Below are 20,893 nucleotides of genomic sequence, written 5' to 3'. Positions count from 1 at the left end.
GACCTATGGATGTCTTTTTCTTCTTGCTGCGACATGCCAGAAGAACTGTGTGCACTTTTCCAAGGAGGAGTCACAGAGAGGCACTCTGGAGTGAAGGGGAATGCCATTCCAGAGAGGTGCCTTCCCAGATACTCTCAGAGGTACTGGGGGTCTGCCATTCCCCCCCCCCCAGGAGCACATTCTGACACTTACAACCTGATCCCTAGGCATGTGTACTCAAGAGGAAGTCCCCAGTGAGTTCAATGAGGCTTACTTTCAAGCATAGTAATACAACTTTAAGAAGAAAAACTCATTTACATGATTTTGTACACATTTTTGGGTTGGAGAACTGCACTGCACAATTCAGAGTTGTGTGAATTTTGGAGCATAGCTGCATTTAGGAGCACATACTGCTTCAAGAAGTGTGAATTAGGCAGATTCATGTTAATCCCATCCCTACAGAGAGATTTTCTTCTTTAGCATGGTGTCATATCTTTGAGGACTGATATTTTAAACAGAATTCAATAGAGAAAGTACTGGTACAAATGCAGGAGTTGAGTTTACAAGAGTGCAACGTGTCTGAGGTTGGTGAGGTGGCATTTATAACAGAGGCTATTTTTGGTTTGCAACACAGTTGCGGGGTGGGGTGGGGATGGATCTGTGATCCTGATGTTGCTGGACCCTTAACTCCCCATCAGTCTCATAAAAGAGGGCCAATGGTTAGGAACAGTAGAAGTTGTAGTCCAGCAGCATTAGGAAGACCACAGATTATCCACTCCTCTCAGAGGCTGCATAAATGCAAACAACAGAAAAGGGAAATTTCAGCACTGTACCTGCTGTTAGGTTGCAGGACCCCTGCCCTCATTTGCACCTGGCCGCCTCTGCCCAATACAAACATTACCCAGTGCAAATGAGGTTTAGTCTGCAGCCTGAATTTCCAAGTAAACATGCACAGAGCTGGGCTATCTATACATGTTGCATTTCTATATCATTGCTTTGGTTTTCTCTGTAAGCTAAAATAGATCCTTACAACCCAGTCCAGACAGATCTCCGTGGGAGAGCAGTAGTCTTCAGACAATGCACACATGCAGAGTCACATCTGGATTGCTCATCACACTGCTCATGCAGATCAAACCCCTGCTGAACTGCATGTGGCTTTTTACATACCTGCACACAGACAGACCCCCAGATTTTGGGATCCCCTCCAAACGAGGGGATTACATGAGTTTTGTGCTCATGTAATAACGAGGGGATTACATGAGTTTTGTGCTCATGTAATAAAGCTCTGCACATCTGCATCTGAGCTCACAAGTTTTGCAATGACTAGACTTGGAACTAGTTTACAGGGCAGGAGACGCTGCCAGGGGAGTGGTGGTTTTTATTATTATTGTGCCCTGTGATCTCCTCTACTGGAAGTTTAATAAACAAGCAGTAACAATGATTTCCTAAACGCCTTAAAAAGCAAGGCATAGTTCACTATAAAATAAAATAAAAATAGTGCTGGGCTGCTGTTATTAAAGGCCGGCAATTTGACCTGAATTGCCGAATTCTGGAGTTTGCTGGGATCTCCTCTTTTATTTCCTAGAACAGGGTTTCCCAAATTGGGGTCTCCAGCTGTTTTTGGACTACAACTCCCATCATCCCTAACTAGCAGGTCAGGGGTGATGGGAACTGTAGTCCAAAACAGCTGGAGATTCAAGTTTGGGAAACACTGCCCTAGAGCAAATGGGGATTTGTGAGAAATAAGAAATGTGGGGTGGCAGTGGAGAAAAGCTGGGAGGAGTGATTTTGTGTTCTGTGCCTCTTGTTAAACTAGCAGTCTGGGAAAAACCCTGGAGACAAAGGACCACTTTTGTGGCCATGCAAAATGTTTCCATTTCTGCTCAACTCTAAACATTATAGAATAAGAAAAAAGCCCTGACTACAAGCTTGCAATAAAGGTTTAACATTGTTGTCAGATCCCTGAAGTGTTAACATTGAACACACATCAGATGCTATGTATTTTTTTCTACTACTGTACCATGAAGAAGAGCTCATAGCCTGTAGGCCAGGGGTCCCCAAACTAAGGCCCAGGATGTGGCCCAATCGCCTTTTAAATCCAGCCCGTGGACGGTCCGGGAATCAGCGTGTTTTTACATGAGTAGAATGTGTCCTTTTATTTAAAATGCATCTCTGGGTTATTTGTGGGGCATAGGAATTCATTCATTTCCCCCCCTTCAAACTATAGTCTAACCCCCCCCCCACAAGGTCTGAGGGACAGTGGACCGCCCCCCCTGCTGAAATAGTTTGCTGACCCCTGCTGTAGGCTGTCTCAACACTGCCCTCCATACATTAAATTTTGAAATTTAGTTCATGTTACTTCAACTTTCTCGATAGTGAGAATGTAGTAACTTCTTGATTCCTATGGATGGCAGAGCAGGTCAAGTAACATGGTTGTAAGTTACCTGAATTCCATCTCATTATCACATCATCAACCAATACCTAACATCAAATCATCTTCAAAAATCAAAGTCTATGACAATGGTGTCTCATGTAGAATGTAAACAAACTGTGAAAAAAGACTCTTATGAATTGAAAGTGGCGATGCTATATGTACTTATTGTTTGCGTTTCACAAAAAAATCTTTAATAAAATCTAAGTGAAAACTAAAAATAATTTAAAAGCAATCAGAAGCAGTGTGCTATCAAAAGTTTTTTATTTTAAGTAGAGTAAAGTATGATGCAGCCAGAATGGGGGTGGGGTGCGGAGAGAAGGGCAACACAACAGAAAACAAGGTGGGAAGTCAACTTTAAATTTGTATTAAATTGAATTAATTGGATGTTAATTCATTTTTAAAAATTGAAAAGTAATAACAATTAATTAGCAAAGGAGACCCCTGATATATAATGGAGGGAATTCCTAAGCTGGGAGGTGCTGACAGGCTAAAGGCCTGATCCCTGTAATGGGCCTCCTGATAAGCATAGCTGTCAAGTTCTCCCTTTTTTAAAAAAGGGAAATTCCCTTATGCTGAATAGGCTTCCTTGGGAGAAAAGGGAAAACTTGACAGCTATGCTGAGAAGATCCTATGTGCAGGATGCCCTCTCCTGCAGAGCACAGCTGGGTACATAAGGGGTGAGAGGATTTTCTCAGGATCCCAACCCCACACTGTATAGGGCTTTGTACAGTAGATCCAACACTCTGAATTTTGCTCAGTAGTTTGGTAGCTAATTGGCAGCAGGCGTAACATGGTGCTGATAGTCTGCCAAGTCGTTGCATTTTGCAGTAGCTGGATTTTCTGCGTCAGCTTCAAGGATGTCCCTTAAAGTGGGATGGGGAGGTATGAGACAAGTTCAGAGTAAAAAAAAAAAGCACACCTGTGTACTGCTATCTGTCCTGAGTGTTTGGTGTATGTGTGCGTATATTGTTGCTGGCACCTTTCTGTCCCCAGAGACAATGTGTATTATTTTCATCCCACCGTTTCTCCAAAGGGCTCGAAATGACATACATGAGCTATCCCCAAGCCATCCTCACAATGACCTTCCTGTTAGGCTGTGAGACTGTGATTGGCCCTAAGCCAGTGTTTCTCAACTTTTTTGGGCCACGGCACACTTGTTCCGTGAAAAAAATCACGAGGCACACCACCATTAAAAAAGTTAAAAAATTTAACTCTGTGCCGCCCTATATTATAATTATGACTGTAAGAAACACTTGCCAAATATTGCTTTCCGGTGGGTTAGCGCTGTGTATTGGCGGCCGCCAGGCTCGTTTGCACTGAGTTTTGGGAAAGAGGAGGAGAAATATTGCTTTCCGGCAGGTTAGTGTTGGTTATTGGCGGCCGCCAGGCACATGACAATGCAAATCGCCCTTCTCGTCGCCGCACGTTGCGGCACACCAGCCAGCGTCTCGCGGCACACCAGCCAGCGTCTCGCGGCAGACTAGTGTGCCGCGGAACAGTGGTTGAGAAACGCTGCCCTAAGCCACCGAGTGTCTTCAATAGCTGAGTGGGGATTTGAACCTGTTCTCCTAGGCACACCACAATGCCACATTAGTGGCTGGATAGCTCAGCTGGTAGAGCATGAGATTCTTCATTCCAGGGTCATGGGTTCGAGCCCCATGGTGGGTGAAAGCATTGGTGCCAACTCCCCCCAATAAAATATTTGAGGGAGGGCCCGCCCCCGCCCCCGCCCCCGCTCCCTCAAGTTGATGAGCATTGCCATTCGAATAGTGTGTGCCACATCATGTGATCAATTATGCAGGGCGGGGCTTACCCTCCTCCCAATATTTTATTCAAGTTGCACCCCTGGGTGAAAGATTCCTGCATTGCAGGGGGTTGGACTAGGTGACCCTTGTGGCCCCTTCAACTCTACAATTCCTTGATTCCATGAATCATGCATATTTCAAATAGTCTATGCATATGAATATATATTTGAAGAGTAGATATATATTCACATGCAAAGATAATTTGAAATATCTATTTGAAGAGTATACATATTTCAAATTATCCATGCATATGGAGATATATTTGAAGAGTTGATAAGATAGATAATTTGCTGGCTGCTGAATTTCTTATTTTCAGTTTTATGTGAACTTTCCCTGAGATGCACAAATTATCTTAAAATAAAGACATGCTAAGCATGATTTCCGATAAAATTCGGAACTTCCCCGCCTTAAATGATTCGGATGGGTGTGTGATCCTCAGCTGGTTCGTGACGAATGATCTTAAAGGGCTTTTTAGCGCTCCTGTAAAGATATATGTATGTCTCCCCGACGCAGCTCAGTTCTCCCGCTGGCAACTCGCTTTAGCATAATGCAGCAGCCGTCCACCCTGCAAAGGCGAGAGCCGCTGCCGCAGCCGCAGGTTCCTTTAAACGCGCTCTTTCTAATGGGAAGCCCGAAACCCTCCTCTCCAAAAAACCCAGATTGCCGCTGATGCTTAATTTATTTAATTGCGTGTTGTTGTTGTTGTTGTTTCCTACCCCGCTTGCCGAGATCGCCTGGCTGCGGGCGGTGTGTGTGTGTGTTTCTTCCAGGAAGGGAATTACTTCGCTAAAATGCTGATACTATTAGTGCAATCAGACTAACTTTCCTTTAAAAAAATCTAAAGAAAAAGAGAGACGACGTCGCCTCTCCCCGCAATTCCTGGCTCCGGCTCTGCTTCCCAAAGCTGGCTCCTAAGTGAAACCCGGAAGGTGGAAATTCGTGAACTGGATTTCCCAGGCGCTTTCCCAAACGGACGGTTTTTACTTAGCACTGTAGCTCTCCGATCCTTCTCCAGGTTTTGTCGTAATCCCGAGGGCGGTTAAAAAAAAAGTACAAACTGAAAGTAAAAAACAAAAAACCAAACCACAAAAAAACAGCCTAGCAGCAACAAGACGGAAGAGCTGTTATCCGGGGTGAGTTTTTTTTAAAAAATATATACTATAAATATCGATATTTAAACATACCGTACACAGAAGGAGAGAAAGAAAGATCTCCTGCAGTCTAGGATGTTACACAATGCTATGAAAGATGAAGGAGCCGCTTGAGGCTGTTGTATGTTTTAAAGGGCTGGGGGAAAGAGAGAAAAGAAAGACTTTCTTGGTTCCCCCGCCCTCCCAGCTGCCCTGATAAAAGGGCCGTTTGAGTCTTTCAGTCCATCGGGAAACAAGGATATGAATTCAGATTTCTAATCGTGTTTTGCTGCCTGGTCCCTTGTGCCAGTAACAGAAGGCTGATGGGGAAACGTTTGCTTGCTTAATTTTCACATTTAATTTTATCCTTGTGCCAGGAACAGCTTTACTTAAAAAGTAGTAGTAGTTATGCTTGTCACTACTGTTCAAGGTAGAGGAGCAGGGCCAGTAAAGGAAAGTTGGCAACTTTGACCCTGGAAACTTCCTCTACTCAAAGCGATCCTCGCACTACCCTGTTTAAAGTGAGGGGTCTTGTGAGCCTTAGCTGGTGAACAGTAGTGCTGTGCCAGAGTATCCCATGAAAAGGAAACAAATTGCTTCAGGTTTTTTGTCCCAAACAGTTAATCCAGGGACAAGAGGATGCCAGTACTCTGCTTTTTGGTTAATAAGCAGAGTCAATGAAACTATTTAAGGCAAGAAGAAGCCATCCTCCAGAAAATGGAAGACTTGGGCAAATGAAAATACAAATTAAAAAAGAATACAGACTTTTGTTAACATAAATGCAATCAAACAATGATGAGGGCAACAAGAAGCTTGAGGAGCATGTGCCTAAAAATGTAAGTGTCAACCATAGAAAATGTTTAAGTACAGCATTAGCAGGAAATGAGATAGGGGGCTTTAAGCAATGACCTGAGTCAGATACTTGCTAAAAGAGGCAAACAAGATGGCAGAGAAATTGAATGAGTTGTTCACACTGGAAGTTGGAGGGCAGTCCTGTGCCTGAACTAACTTTTTTTTGGAAAGGGAACCTGAAGAAGTGAGTGGTGACAAGGTTTTAGGCCTTACTGACAAATTAAATACTGACATATCACTGGACTCAGACAGCACTCTGTTGAGAGTTCCTAAAGGCCTCAAAATGTGAAGTTACTAGTCTTCTAACAAAAGTATGTATATCTTGGCACTTAGATGAGCCTCCATACCTGCAGACTAGAAAGCGGTCAGTGGAACACCAGTTTTTAAAAAGGGGCTGCCTGCACAATCTCAAATATAATCCCATGCCCATATGGGCTATAAACTGGTTATTAGTAGAAACTCTGATATCTATCCTATATAATAATATGCAAGTGTCTCTGCGTCCAGTCCGTGTGTCCATGGGATTGCGCTACTGCGCATGTGCCCCACGGACAGCCGTTGGGACTTGGAGCGCAGAGACACTTTGGAGAGGGGAGCTTGGTGCCCGCTCGGCCCGGCAGGGAGACGAGCCAGGCTGAGGCGGCGAGGCGGGCACGAGGACCACTCATTCCGCTGCTGCTGCTTCTTTGTAGGCCCTGACGCGGCTCATCCGCGCGAGAGAATGAGGCGGGCAGGCCGCTGCGGCGCTCGAGCCAGGCTGAGGTAGGAGGTCCAGGAAGGGAATTCGTAGGGCCGCTTGCTGGCCTCGGTGGAGGAGGAAAGAAAGCGAGGCCTTCTCCTAACTCCCACCCCATCGGGTCAGTTCTATCCGTTGGGACTTGGAGCGCAGACCCGCCACTTCATCAGCTCTGCGCATGTCCCCGAGGTTGCTAGAGCAACAGGTCTGCTCTAACACCCGTTATTTTAACGGGCTTCATGATACTAGTATATATATAAAGAAAGCTGAAGTTCTTGCACTGCAGAATTCCATTCCTAAAATGAAAGCCTGTTCTCTTTTGTACTTGTATGGTGACAGACATAAAACACACAAAGCCTTGATTACGATGAAATAACATTTGCGTCCAATATCTTTTCTGATATAAAGTGAAGTGCAGTATATCAAACTGGCTGTACCAGCGCCTCTAAAACACACCTCTGCACTGTTTTCCTTTAGCAGATGCATTCGCTTCCAAGAAACCATTGGTTCAAGAAGCTGCATGGTAGAAGATCAGAAATGCGGCCAATTTTTAATCACTGCCCTTGATGGCATCGGTTCCTGCATCATCGGTGGCAATGGAGAAGGACCAGGAGGTGAAGGGAAACAGCAGTTAAGACCATCTGTGGAGTATGTTGCAGCAATTCTGAAGAGGCAACACCTGCTTCCTATGCCCAAACGTAAGGCATGAATGCAATGAGGAAGAAGAGATTTTGGGCATCCTGCTTCTGCTTGATGGCCATCTTTTTTCTGCTTGTCACCCTACAGGTACTACAGATACTCAGGGTCAGGAGTTGAGCAGTGATTTAGGTTGAAACATGCCATACTCTTAATCTTAGGGCCGTGGGTTCAAGTCCCACATTGGGCGAAGAATTCCTGCATTGCAGGGGGGTTGGACTAGATGACCCTTGTGGTCCCTTCCAGCTCTATGATTCTATGGCGGGACTGTTGGCATGAAGAGAAGTGAGGGTAGGCTTGCACACCCAGACAGCTTCAGCACAGTCCCACGTAACCTTTTCCTGGGTTCCCAGGTCCTAAGGAAGATCCTCTTTTGCCTATCTTTCAACATCTCTGTGACCACCCAGATTGTGTATTTACCTTCCAGCGTATAAGACAACTGGGCGTATAAGACGACCCCCAACTTTTCCAGTTAAAATAAAGGGTTTGGGATATACTCGCCGTATAAGAAAAACGACCCAGTGTATAAGACGACCCCTGACTTTTGAGAAGATTTTCCTGGGTTAAAAAGTAGTCTTATACTTAGGAATATACAGTATATTTATTTATAAGGCATCAACTCATATAAGAAAAATATTGTGGCTGTGTGCACCCAAAACACAACGGACTAAAATATAATAAGACACCAAAGCAAATGACCAACAATAGATTTCTCTAAATAAAAACTCCCGACAAGACCAAAACAAAAACAGCAGATGACAGAGCATCAAAATTGTAGGTGCTTGACTGATTTCATTGGGATTGAACTAAGGATTTCCCCACTGTCTCCTTTACCCATGCCCCCCTAAATCTGCTCTGGAGGGTTGGGGGAATACCCAGACAAAGGGGGCGGAGGGGGGGATTCTTATTGCGTGAGCAGACCTTGCCTGCATGCCACAGTTAGCACTACATTGCATTACATCCAATGGGAACAGTGTTCCAAAATACTAGGGCCGTTATTGGTGCCATGGATGTTGGACTCCCAACTCTCATCTGCCCCAGCCAGCATGACCAGTGGTTAGGGCTGATGGGAGCTGCAACATCCCTTCCCTGAGGCAACTCTCCCAACCTCTGCCCTCTGCTGATGAGCTTCCCCCATTTTTCATTAGTAAAGGAATTTGATGCATGCATGATATGAACATGTGAAGCCTTTAGCAGTATGGAGGTAAATATTATGAGCTAATGCCTTCTCAGGGATGGCAGCCTAACAATGAAAACAATAATCCAACCAACCCAACATCATAAATCACATGAGAATAGTAAGGTCACAATCCTTGAATAATGTCCCCAACTACTATCTACTGGAACTAAATACCACAGAGACCAGGGCCTATCATTTTCTCCATTTCAAAGCAGGCCTCAGTGGGTGCTCTGTTATACAGAAGGATAGTTCATGCCATGTATAATGAGACTTCAATAAGGATAGATTTCTCTTCCCCCTTTGAAAGGTGGTTGTAGAGCTTGGAAAGTCTGAAAGGAAGATGACGAAAACCTCCATTTCACAAAACAGCGCATTGAAAGATGGAGAATGGCAGAAATACACCTATCTGTTTGTAAAGAAACCGCAACTCCCCAGCGATACAAAGACCATTTTGAGCAATGAGCGATACCCTATCTTGCTGTGGTGGTCTCCGCTGACAGGAGAGACAGGGCGGCTTGGTCGGTGCGGACAAGACGCTTGCTTCTTTACTATCAACAGGACCTATCAGCACAACTCTATGACTAAAGCATTTCTGTTTTATGGTAAGAGGCTGGCTCATTTTATTCTTCAAGATGATGAGTGACTGCCTTTCCCCCTTGCTCACATGGTTCATTTATATTGTAGCTGCCAAGCGTCAACAGAGAAAAGAAGTGGAGCCTGCAACAGAATGTTGCAGCGTGGCCTGCTGCTTTTCAGGGCCTGCTGTTTGGGATTCCAGCCACTCCATTTCAGTCCTCCTTTCTTCTGGGTTTTCCGTTCCCCACCATGGTCAGTGAGCATGCTATGGCCATTGATCTTACTGCCTTAAGTCCCCCTTCCCAAAGGATGTTTCTGTACTTTTGCAAACCCTGAGATTTCCCCAAGTCTGCTGAAACCTCCCTTTAATGTGGAGACAGTGCCATTTTGGCTATATAAAGATTGGCACTCACAGCTGAACATTGGAAATGCAGAGAATTAATGTAAATAGTCAGTTTCCAGAGAGGTAGCCATATTAGTTTCAAGCAAAAATAACCAATTTTATCGTTACTATGTGACCAACAGATTTATTTGGGCATAAACTATGTTTCACTTCCTCAGGTGCATGAATTGTTATCCTCAGTTGTAAAGTATGTGTGCGTGCATGCGTACGTACATATGTACGTACACACTTTTAGAGGATTTTTTTTTTGCTGCAAACAACGAGGACAAATGGCAACAAGATGCAAAAAGTACAGCCTGTGAAAAATCTATGTACCTTTCACAACAATACTATTTGGTTGTAACACAATCATCCTAGCATTGCAAATCTTAATTAAACCTTAAGGGGGACAGGAAACCATGATCTCAGTTCAAGCCTAAATGGACTGGCTTCTTACTAAATAAGGACTGGCTACTTTCTTTAATAAAAGGTCTTGGAAAAATACCTATGGGGAACAAAAGAAAACTTCAGTTATGTCAGTGACCTGTATGTTGCCCATCCATAGCTTAGAGCTTTAGACCATTATTTATTTTGTCACATACATTAAAGTATGAAATATCCTCATAATTGCAATCTTATTCTTCATTTTCTCATCATAAACCTTGTAATGCCTCTCCATCTTTTTCTGGTCTGAAGTATATTTTTTATCATCTCTTGCATCCTTTAAGACATATTGTCTATCAGCTTGGCTAAGATTAATGCAGTGTATCGAATCAATCAGTCATCCTATTGTTTCACCTTGGAAGTATCCTTTTATAGGCTTCTCTCTACATATCCTTTATCTTCACCATTAGTAGACAGCTCTGACTTTATTTTTTCAGCAAGAATTGGACTCTGTCTGTTTACAATATCACCTAAAAGTTGTAATATCCACTCGAGGGTGCTCATAGTTCCCCAGTTTAATGCGCTTTTAAAAATTGTATTCAGTACTTCTCTAGAGGGTGCGCTGCAATTTTTTTGCTGCAAATTTTGTCAAAGCCTCCGTTTCTGAAACCCAAGTCACAACATGCAGCTACTGTCTTTAAAAACATGCAGCTGCCCCCAATGGATGCAACTCAAATCCAGGAGCAGGAAAAGTAGATAAAAGTTTTGAAACAAGTTTTACGATTCCCACGGAGCTGGTGATTCTTGGTCTGAATTATTTTGGCTGTCAAGCACAAAACTGACTTTATTATCTCTCTCCTCAGAGCTGTAATAAAAATATTATTTTCACAATACATGTCCGCAGGATATTCCCTTTATAATTCAAAACCACATCTAGAGAGATTTATTATTCAGATAGACCTGAACACTGGAAGTTTAAGGGAATCAAGTTTTATTGAGCTTTTCCCAGAATGTATAGCATCCTTTTTATATATAACTTTAGATACCTGTCACAGCACTTTTTATCCTACAATGTTGTAAAGGTAAAGGTAAAGGGACCCCTGACCATTTGGTCCAGTCGCGGATGACTCTGGGGCTGTGGCGCTCATCTCGCTTTACTGGCCGAGGGAGCTGGCGTACAGTTTCCGGGTCATGTGGCCAGCATGACCAAGCCGCTTCTGGAGAACCAGAGCAGTGCACGGAAACACCGTTTACCTTCCCGCCGGAGCGGTACCTATTTATTTACAGTGGTACCTCAGGTTACAAACGCTTCAGGTTACAAACTCCGCTAACCCAGAAATAGTACCTCAGGTTAATAACTTTGCTTCAGGATGAGAACAGAAGGCCCCATTAGCTAAAGTGGTGCTTCAGGTTAAGAACAGTTTAGGGTTAAGAACGGACCCCCGGAAAGAATTAAGTTCTTAACCAGAGGTACCACTGTACTTGTACTTTGACGTGCTTTCGAACTGCTAGGTTGGCAGGAGCAGGGACCGAACAACAGGAGCTCACCCCGTCACAGGGATTCGAACTGCCGACCTTCTGATCGGCAAGCCCTAGTCCTCTACAATGTTTTATGAAGTCCAAATAGAAAACTAGCATAAACTTACAGTGCAGTGCTATAAATGTCTACTCAGAAACAAGTCCTGTTGAATTCAATGGGTCTTACAGTTGTGTATAGGAATGCAGTGTTAACTGTTTTATATTGCGAAGACCCATTAGGAACTGCCTTGCTGCAGCCTTTGTTGATTACCTGCTTAGAAGCAGAATCAGGATCCCATTTGTAGCTAAAATGGCATCACCCACACAGAACTGGGAGTTCTCAGCAGATCTGGAGGAACTCCAAGGACTAGAAGTACAAAAAAAAGCTTTAAGAAGAACCCCTAAGTGTATATCTGTGTACAATATAGCTCACTGAGGATGGATGTCATGGACTGGTTGGGCACAGAGGAATGGTGGGAAGAACCAGCTGGGGAACCACCAAGGGAAGAAGGCTCAATGCTCTGGGAGTGGTGGTGGTACAATGATGAATGGTCAGAGGGTGCTGTGCTCATTAGGTCTGACACTCCATCAAGTGATCATGTTTTTGCTAATTAACTCCAGCTTGCACAGTGTGACTTGCCGCTGGCTTGCTTCTGACAACTGAGCATCCTCAACAGGCATGAAATGCTGTCCAACTGTTGGGGTGTGTGTGGAATGGCAACCTTGGGGAGGGAGAAAGGGGAACGGAATGGAGTATCCTGGAAAATGGCACTCTCAACAGAAGCACAACATTCCATTGTGGGTCCCACTTGTTTTGCATGTTAGTAAGATGTTGTGGGGAGGAGCCATAGGCAAGAGAGGGGTGGTGATGGTCGTAAATACTATACTACCTTGGTAATGTGCTGTTCATATTATTCATGGAAGCACAGCCAGATTGAACAATGTTTTCCAATATTTCTTTCACTGGGAGCAATACTGGTTTCTTTCTCTTCCGTTTGTATTTTCAACCTCTAGGTACCGACTTCAGCATAGATAGCTTACCTCTCCCCCGAAAAGACCACCATGACTGGGCCCTTTTCCATGAGGAGTCACCCAAAAACAATTACAAACTCTTCCAGAGACCCGCCATCACCCTGTTCAACCACACGGCAACGTTCAGCCGCCACTCACATCTGCCACTCACCACACAGTACCTTGAAAGCATTGAGGCCTTAAAGTCCCTGAGGTACATGATTTCTTTGCAAAACAAGAACAGCTTGAGGAAAAGGCTCGCGCCCCTCGTATATGTACAGTCTGACTGCGATCCTCCCTCTGACCGGGACAGCTATGTACAGGAGCTTATGGCTCACATTGAGGTAGACTCCTATGGTGCCTGCTTGCATAACAGAGATCTGCCGGAGCAGCTTGAAAACCCTGCCTCCATGGATAACGATAACTTCTACAAGATACTTGCTCAGTACAAATTTGTCCTTGCCTTTGAGAATGCTGTCTGTGAAGATTATATCACTGAAAAGCTCTGGAGGCCACTGAAGCTGGGCGTGGTACCGGTTTATTACGGCTCTCCTAGCGTCAAAGACTGGCTTCCCAGCAATAAGAGTGCAATCCTGGTCACAGGATTCTCACACCCCAAGGACCTGGCACAGTACATCAAAGCTTTGGATGCAGATGATGAGAAATATGAGGCCTACCTTGAATGGAAGCTGAAAGGGGACATCTCCAACAAACACCTGCTTGCTGCTATAAAGGAACGCACATGGGGAGTGCAAGATATCATGAAGGACAATTACATAGATGCCTTTGAATGCCTGGTGTGCACTAGAATATGGGGGAATATGAGGAGACAAGCAAAGGTAATTATAAAGCCATCTGCCCTGTTATAGCCAGGCTTGCACCGTCTCTGGGTCAGACTTGCCAGGTACTAATTGTCAAGTGGAGTCACTTTGTGCAAGGTGTGATGTTTGAGTTCTGACAGATAGAAGCAGGGCCAGAGACTAGCTCTGCAGGACCAAGGAGAGCTCCCAAGGAAAGGAAGGCAGATGTTGTTCCCGAGTCTATATGAGTCTTTATAAGAGGAATAAGGACCTTGTGGTAGTATCAGCTGTGGTAGTATTTCAAACCCCTATCAGACTTAACAGCACAGACATGGTCATGGGTGGAAGGGAGTTGGAGTCCAACAACATCTGCAGGGCCACAGGTTCTTTGCTTTCTAATCCCCCCGTCTCATATTCTGTGAGTTCAACTCTTCTCCAGCTGCCTACAATCTCTCAGCGAAATAATTCATAAGGCATTGCCTTGAGTGAAATTGCTGCTGACTTGGTCTTCAGTTGGCAGTCAAGGCTGACCTACGGAGTGGGTTGCACACATCAAGCAATGATTAGATCGAATGACAGCCCACAGTTGATTAAACTGCAATATTTCACAGCCTCTTGAGCGAAACATAATGCTTGTTTACAGAATTGCCACAGCATTAAAAAAGACTGTAAGAAGTGGCAGGGACATTTTCATTCAAGTCCTCCTTGGGGCAGCATTTCGGGCAAGGCGTTCATTCAAGCTTGCATCCCCAGCTTTGGCCTGGGAGGGCGGGATACAGTAACAAATACAGTAATAATAATAATAATAATAATAATTAAATGCATCAAGCATGTTTCAGCCGTTCGAAGCTACATGGAGCGAAAAATGTAGACCTCATGTCTAGCTCAGTGAGGAGGGGAGTATTTTTCAGATGGAGGGCTACATTCGCAATGTGGAGCCATGCACACATAAATAAATACATGATGGTGATAATACCTGTGCAACAGTTGTGCTAGTGGAAGATGGCTGTGCAACAGGTTGTGCCTATAACAGTCTGTTGTGCAACTAGCCATCAGAACCATTCCGGCTTCCTGCAAGCCATTCCACTAACATAACTGGCTACACTCCCAAGGGACCTTAACTTAGTGCTTCATTGAATTCCTCCCAAATACCCCCCCCCATTCAAGTGGAAGGGAGTGTATATTCGTCCCTACTTACGTGGTGGTTGTTAAAATTCAGATTGTGTCCCCCCACCTCTCTCTCTCTCTCTCTCTCTCTCTCTCTCTCTCTCTCTCTCTCTCTCTCTCTCTCTACCAGGGAATGTTACCAAAAAAGTGGAATGCAGAAGCAAGCCACCTGAGCTGCCCCAAACCTCAAGCATTTGTTTTTCCGTCGCGTAATATGCACAGAACGGCTCTGCGAGAGATGTGGATACCGAGTTTTGAGCAGTCCAAGAGAGAAGCTCACGCGCTGAGGCAGCTGGTCGAAAGGAACAGAAATTTCACAGCTCAGGAGTTTTGGACTATGGTGTTTAGAGAATGAGCCTAGAGGGAGACAATAGGCCCTTGACTCAAGCTAGAGGGGGAAACAAACTAACACAGAGGAGCCTCTATGAGGAACGGTTGTTTGTAGGTTGCCTTAATAAGATAGGAAGCAATTTTAACCATGGAGATGATGAGAAATCATCGTATTCAGCGAATACTAATCCAGAAGACGAAGGACCCAATTGGGTCATCTTATATTTTTTATACTAACGTTCAGGATAAACTATTAATATAAATTATTAGTGTAATTAACATTGGAGCATTCACAGCAAAATGCAGCCATCTGCATTTTACTTTCCCAGTGTGTGTGTGGTTTATTTTGCCTCTGCAGTTGCTCCCACCCTTGAGTTGGATACGAGTCAAGTCTTCCATCCAGATGCTTTGGCTTCCTGGCATCTCTCAAGCAAAGGGCCTTGTCTAAAGGGTTTGCCTTGCTGCTTATGTCATTTCTGCACCTGACAGGAAGCCAAGCCACGCAGGAGAAAGGAAGACCATTGTAGATAAATTGCAGAGCAGCGTAGGAGGAGCAACCTCAGGGGCAGTGTGCCTATTGTGCTGGGGGGCGGGGGGCGGGGGATGGTTTACAGCAGGGGTCCCCAAACTAAGGCCCGGGGGCCTGATGTGGCCCAATTGCCTTCTAAATCTGGCCCGTGGACAGTCCGGGAATCAGCATGAATAGAATGTGTCCTTTTATTTAAAATGCATCTCTGGGTTATTTGTGGGGCGTAGGAATTCGTTCATATTTTTTTTTCAAAATATAGTCCGGCCCCCCCACAAGGTCTGAGGGACATTGGACCGGCCCCCTGCTGAAAAAGTTTGCTGACCCCTGGTTTACAGAAAGCAGGCCTCAGAAATAAAGTCTCACCTAAGTATGGTCCGTGTTATTGGAGACTGGATTCTGTGCCACTCTGGTAAATTCTGTAAAGAGCCACTTTGTGGTTTGAATGAAGGACCTTGTTTCTTTTCATTTCTGGCTGGGCCAGGGTGATGGAGATGATGGCGGGAGAAGAAGAGGTAGTGAAGGGTGGGAAATGACACCACTGTTCTCCCAATCCAAATGTCATCTATTGAACAGCATTATAAACAGCAATGGCACAGCGCTATGTCCATGCTCTGATAATGTCTGAAGTGTTTCCCTTAGGAGCTGACTGTGCAGAGGCTCATGGAGGCAGGGATTTTGTTTTATTAAGACCTGCACAATATCAGATGATTGGGGGTTTAATTTGAATATATCTTTATGGTTTTCACTACTTCGGACTGGAAGTACGGGGCCGAAAGTATTCTTCACGCACAGTAAGTGTAGCTCTTCCCAACATGCTGATTCCAGGGGGAAATAAAAGAGGGGGAAATCCTTTTATCAGCCAGAATTGGTTTTCTTTACCCAGCTGTGAAAAAAGTACAACATCCCCACCAGGGAAAAAAAAAGGCAACTGTATATATGCAGGTACCTACAGGTGTTGCCACCATTTTTTCCTGCTAGGACTCTTGGTTGTTTTGTTTATTAACAGCTGTGGTAAACAAGTGCAAATTGGGCTGATAGAGGTATCCCCTCTGCTCCTCTCGCTGTGGGTGTGGCGCCAACATGTTCCCACCACTGCATGTGCTTACCTTCCAAGTCCCGGACTGCAGAATCCGGGACCGGCAGCTGTGTGACACCGGAAGTTGCGTCGACGTAACTTCCGGTGTCGATTTGCCCTTCTATGGTCACCAAAAATTGCCGCCGCCGGCTTCGAAAGTCGCTTGTACACATGTCCGGAAGTGCATCGACGCAACTTCTGGTGTCGCTCTGCCCATCTATGGGCACCAAAAATGGCCGCCGGCGGCACCGAAAGTCGCGTCTATGCACTTCCGGACATGCGTAGATGCGAATTTTGAAGCCGGCGGCGGCCATTTTTGGTGCCCATAGAAGGGCAAATCGGAAAGAAAAAAATGGCCGCCGGCAGGAGAAAATAACGGAGAAAAACGGGAGACGAAGTGATACGGGGGACCACCGGGAAAAGGTAAGTAAAAACGGGGGTTTCCCAGGGAAAACGTGGTACTTGGCAGCTATGCATGTGGAACTGGGGGCAATTTAGAACTACATCATTATTTGCAGCATCAAGACCTGACAAGGCATAATCAAGGCTCACAAACACACAGCTTGTCGCTCTCGATCGCGCATTTTGTTTGTGGTGAGCGATGGAGGCCATGCTGGGCGGCAAGAACATCGATTGCACTGCAGGCATGACCTCTCTGACCAAACACCACCTCATAGCAGGTGGGTGGATCTACCAGAGTGCTCCTTTGCTCAGCATGTTTATGCATCACCCGTTCCCACCCCGACCCCCAGCATCAGCAGTTTTTGTTGTTACTTGGCAGGCTGAAATTTCCTGATATGGAGGAAGAATATAAAATGCATTAGCACTTGGCACCCAAATGCTGACATCCAGAGACAGATTTACCCACCATCTAGTGTTTAAAAAGGAAGCATCCAAAGACAGGGCCTGCATTCCAGATTCTCGGGCATCATTCCAAATATCCTTGGTAGCATGTTTACAACAGCACCCTAGGCATTCCTACTCAGAAGTACTCAGTGGAGCTTGCTGCTAGGTAAATGCCTGGGACTGCAGCCTTGAATTTTTTGCCACTAACACAGGCCTGCACATTAATGCTCAGGGGTGATGAGAATTGTCGCCCAGCTACATTTGGAGACCCACAGGTTTCCTAGCCAGTCTATGCAGACCAAATCCCACCATAGTATTTTTTTTTAAAAAAAGGAGCAATGCTTCCATTTGTTCTCACTACATTTCGTTTGGTTATCTTAACTTTACGTACTTTTATCAAAACAAAACAAAACCAGTCCCCTCTTGGGCTTCAATCGGACTCCTTTCCAGCATCCATCAGTTTCATTGATCCAGTGTTTGCTGATGCTCTTCCATCTTTGATGTGGTCCTTGACATTTCTCAGAACCTCAAGAACAAGCTGGCAACCATAACGCTTAGCAAAGGGCTCCCTATAAATTCAAGTGAAAGCTGTATCCTTCGTCCAGGCAGGAATGCTTCTGAGTGCAGACAGTCAGACTGCCATTGTAAAAAAGCTTTCCATCTACAGAGGGAGGGATTGCGATGTGTATCGTCATTAAAATTCACACAGACGGCTCAAAGAGGAATGGGTTTTTTCAACAGCAGTGTGAGTGAGCTCTGTTGCCTTTCATTGTTCCTCAATTGCCACAAACATAGGAGCCAACTCCTAGGGGCCGAGGTCCCTTCGCCTTCCAATAAAATAAACTGCAACGTTATGGGCATTGAAACAAAATTAAAAAATTCTTTCCAGTAGCACCTTAGAGACCAACTAAGTTTGTCATTGGTATGAGCTTTCGTGTGCACGCACACTTCTTCAGAATGGGCACCACCATTCAAATGGTGTGTGCATGCCATGTCTTGTGATTGATTTTGAATATTTTGATTTTGAATATTTTTTTGATTTTGAATATTTTATTGATTGATTGATTTTGAATATTTTATTCAAGTTGGCTCCCCTGGCCACAAACACAGACTTTGGATCACAAGAAGTTTCCACCTATTCCAGGCAGGGTGTATATTCTATGGTCCATGGGGTCACGAAGAGTCGGACACGACTAAACGACTAAACAACAACAACAACCCCGCACCCCACTTCTCAGTTTATTCACTGTAGGGTTTTCTGGGTGCTCTTTAAAAAGAAAAAGAAAAGCTTTCTCTCACTGTTTATTTAAACTTTGAAATTTGCTCTGCTAAGGGAGAGCTGATGGTTTCATGGCTGACACAAGACCAGCTCATCTGGCATCATGGTATTGGTTGATTGACAGGTGGGCAGCAGTAAAACTGCTAGTACATTTGTAAAGCTAAGCAGGGTCTGGTATGGTTTCAGATTGGGTGGGGAACTGCATGTTGATATTTTTGCATTGCAGGGGGTTGGTCAACTCTCAGGGTCCCTTCTAATCCTTCAATTCTATGATCTAGAGTTAGGGGTGAGCAGTGAGGTAGCCAAGTTTGCTGATACTAAATTGTTCAGGGTAGTTAAAACAAAACAAAAAAGGATGGTGATCCCTCCAAACTGAGTGAATGGGTAGTTAAAGGGTAGGATAGCTCAGTCAGTATAAGCATGAGACTCTTAATCTCAGGGTCATGGGTTCGAGCCCCATGTTGGGCAAAAAGATTCCTGCATCACAGGGGGTTGGACGAGATGAGCCTCATGGCCCCTTCCAGTTCTACAATTCTGTGGCTTTCTAAAATGGCAAGTGCAATTCAATGTAAAGCTGGGCACAGCAAAGCATATCAAGGCAAAATAACAATAATCTTAAATTCACATGTACACTCGTGAGGTCTGAACTGGCAATGATTTACCAGGAATTTGACTTTGGTTGAGGTGGATAGCTTGATGAAGATGTCAACCCAGTGTGCAGCAGTTGTGAAAAAGGAAGATTCTGTGCTAGGATCCAAATGATAATTCGGGTAATTTTCTGTAGGCAGCGTTGCATGAGTCATCTACTGAGATGCACTTAAATGAATCTTTGTGACAGAATCTGTATTTTAACCTATTCTATGTTTGAGTCATTTGTGTAAAAGAAAAAGAAAAAAAGCAGGACAAATGGAGATCTTTGTTGAAGGACATATCCAAGAATATCCATTTGACTTTGGGTAGTAAAATAACCAGTGTAAAGCTCTAGCTGCTGCATGAACACTTGTGGTAACTGTAAACATGTACATCGAGATGGAAGGCCCAGGATATGTTTTTGCTGGCTCAGTCAAAATGGCAGAGTTATTGTGTGTTGGCCGGAGGGTTGGGGTTGGAGGAACAAATAGCTTAAATTGCAAGCAACTGCTAGGAGGACACATTAGGGCATGAATAATTTAGTGTCCATGAAAAATTGAATTCTACTGAAGGGGAGCTTTTGTGGCACATTTATGATTTGGAAAGATGAGACTATGCAGCAGAAACGGAAGGAGCAAGATGAGAAATGTGGGTAAGCTTGATGATGCATAGAAGGGCAGAAGAATCATGTCTCACTCCAACCAGCTCTACACTTTTGCTGCAATGTTTACAGGTCTACTTTTTTTTTGGTAGGTCTATAGGTCTTCTGAGGAATGGCTCTTCCCATGGTCCCCTGCTTCCCCTTGATCCTGGCATAGCCTCCTGGAATAATGCACATGTCCTGCCTTGCTTTGACTCTGCTACCGAAAATTCTAACTCCTTAGCATCTCACATTCCCCCATGGAGACCAGGCCATGCTGTGACAAGCTCCTCTCCCCACTGATCTCCCAGGACCAGAAGTGGTATGAAGAGGGAGGAGCAGATGACAGGTGCTTCTGCAGAGTCTCAGATTGCTTTAGAAAGGTGGGGACCTTCAGTCTCCACAACTGCTAATAATACTACTACTACTAATAATACTAATACTAATAATACTACTAATAATAATAATTTATTCATTACTTATACCTCGCCCATCTGGCTGGGTCTCCCCAGCCACTCTGGGCAGCTCCCAACAATATATTAAAACCACAATAAAACGTCAAACATAAAAAACTTCCCTAAACAGGGCTGCCTTCAGATATCTTCTAAAAGTCAAATAGTTATTTATTTCCTTGACATCTGATGGGAGGGCGTTCCACAGGGCAGGTGTCACTACTGAGATGGCCCTCTTCCTGGTTCCCTGTAATCTCACTTCTCGCAGTGAGGGAACTACCAGAAGGCCCTCTGAGCTGGACCTCAGTGTCTGGGCTGAACTATGGGGGTGGGGACGCTCCTTCAGGTATACTGGGCTGAGGCTAGACATACCAAAGAAAAGTTGCTGTGTTCATTAGGCCTGACACTCCTGTACAATCATGGTTTCCCCCCCTTCTAATAAGGAGTTAACTTTACTTATTC

The 20,893-nt window shown here is 44.6% G+C and overlaps 1 protein-coding gene across 3 annotated transcripts; it reads left to right on the top strand.

Annotated features, from left to right (window-relative positions):
* Nucleotides 1–5,076: 5,076 nt before the first annotated feature.
* On the top strand, nt 5,077–20,682 carry FUT10 (fucosyltransferase 10). Of its 3 annotated transcripts, none has more exons than XM_035097329.2 (5): nt 5,077–5,351; nt 7,414–7,722; nt 9,120–9,414; nt 12,687–13,522; nt 14,781–20,682. In XM_035097329.2, the coding sequence occupies exons 2-5, from the start codon at nt 7,642–7,644 to the stop codon at nt 15,003–15,005; spliced, it is 1,437 nt and encodes a 478-aa protein (XP_034953220.1). In that variant the 5' UTR covers nt 5,077–5,351; nt 7,414–7,641; the 3' UTR covers nt 15,006–20,682. The 3 variants fall into 3 exon arrangements, with proteins under 3 accessions (XP_034953220.1, XP_034953221.1, XP_034953222.2); XM_035097330.2 differs by having other exon boundaries at nt 5,261–5,351; nt 7,417–7,722; XM_035097331.2 differs by lacking the exons at nt 5,077–5,351; nt 7,414–7,722 and having other exon boundaries at nt 9,276–9,640.
* The last annotated feature ends 211 nt before the right edge of the window (nt 20,683–20,893 follow it).

This window comes from Zootoca vivipara, chromosome 16 (genome assembly GCF_963506605.1).
Source record: "Zootoca vivipara chromosome 16, rZooViv1.1, whole genome shotgun sequence".
Lineage (NCBI taxonomy): Eukaryota > Metazoa > Chordata > Lepidosauria > Squamata > Lacertidae > Zootoca > Zootoca vivipara.
Note: the sequence above shows the minus strand (reverse complement) of the source record. Positions and strands in the feature narration are given on the sequence as shown.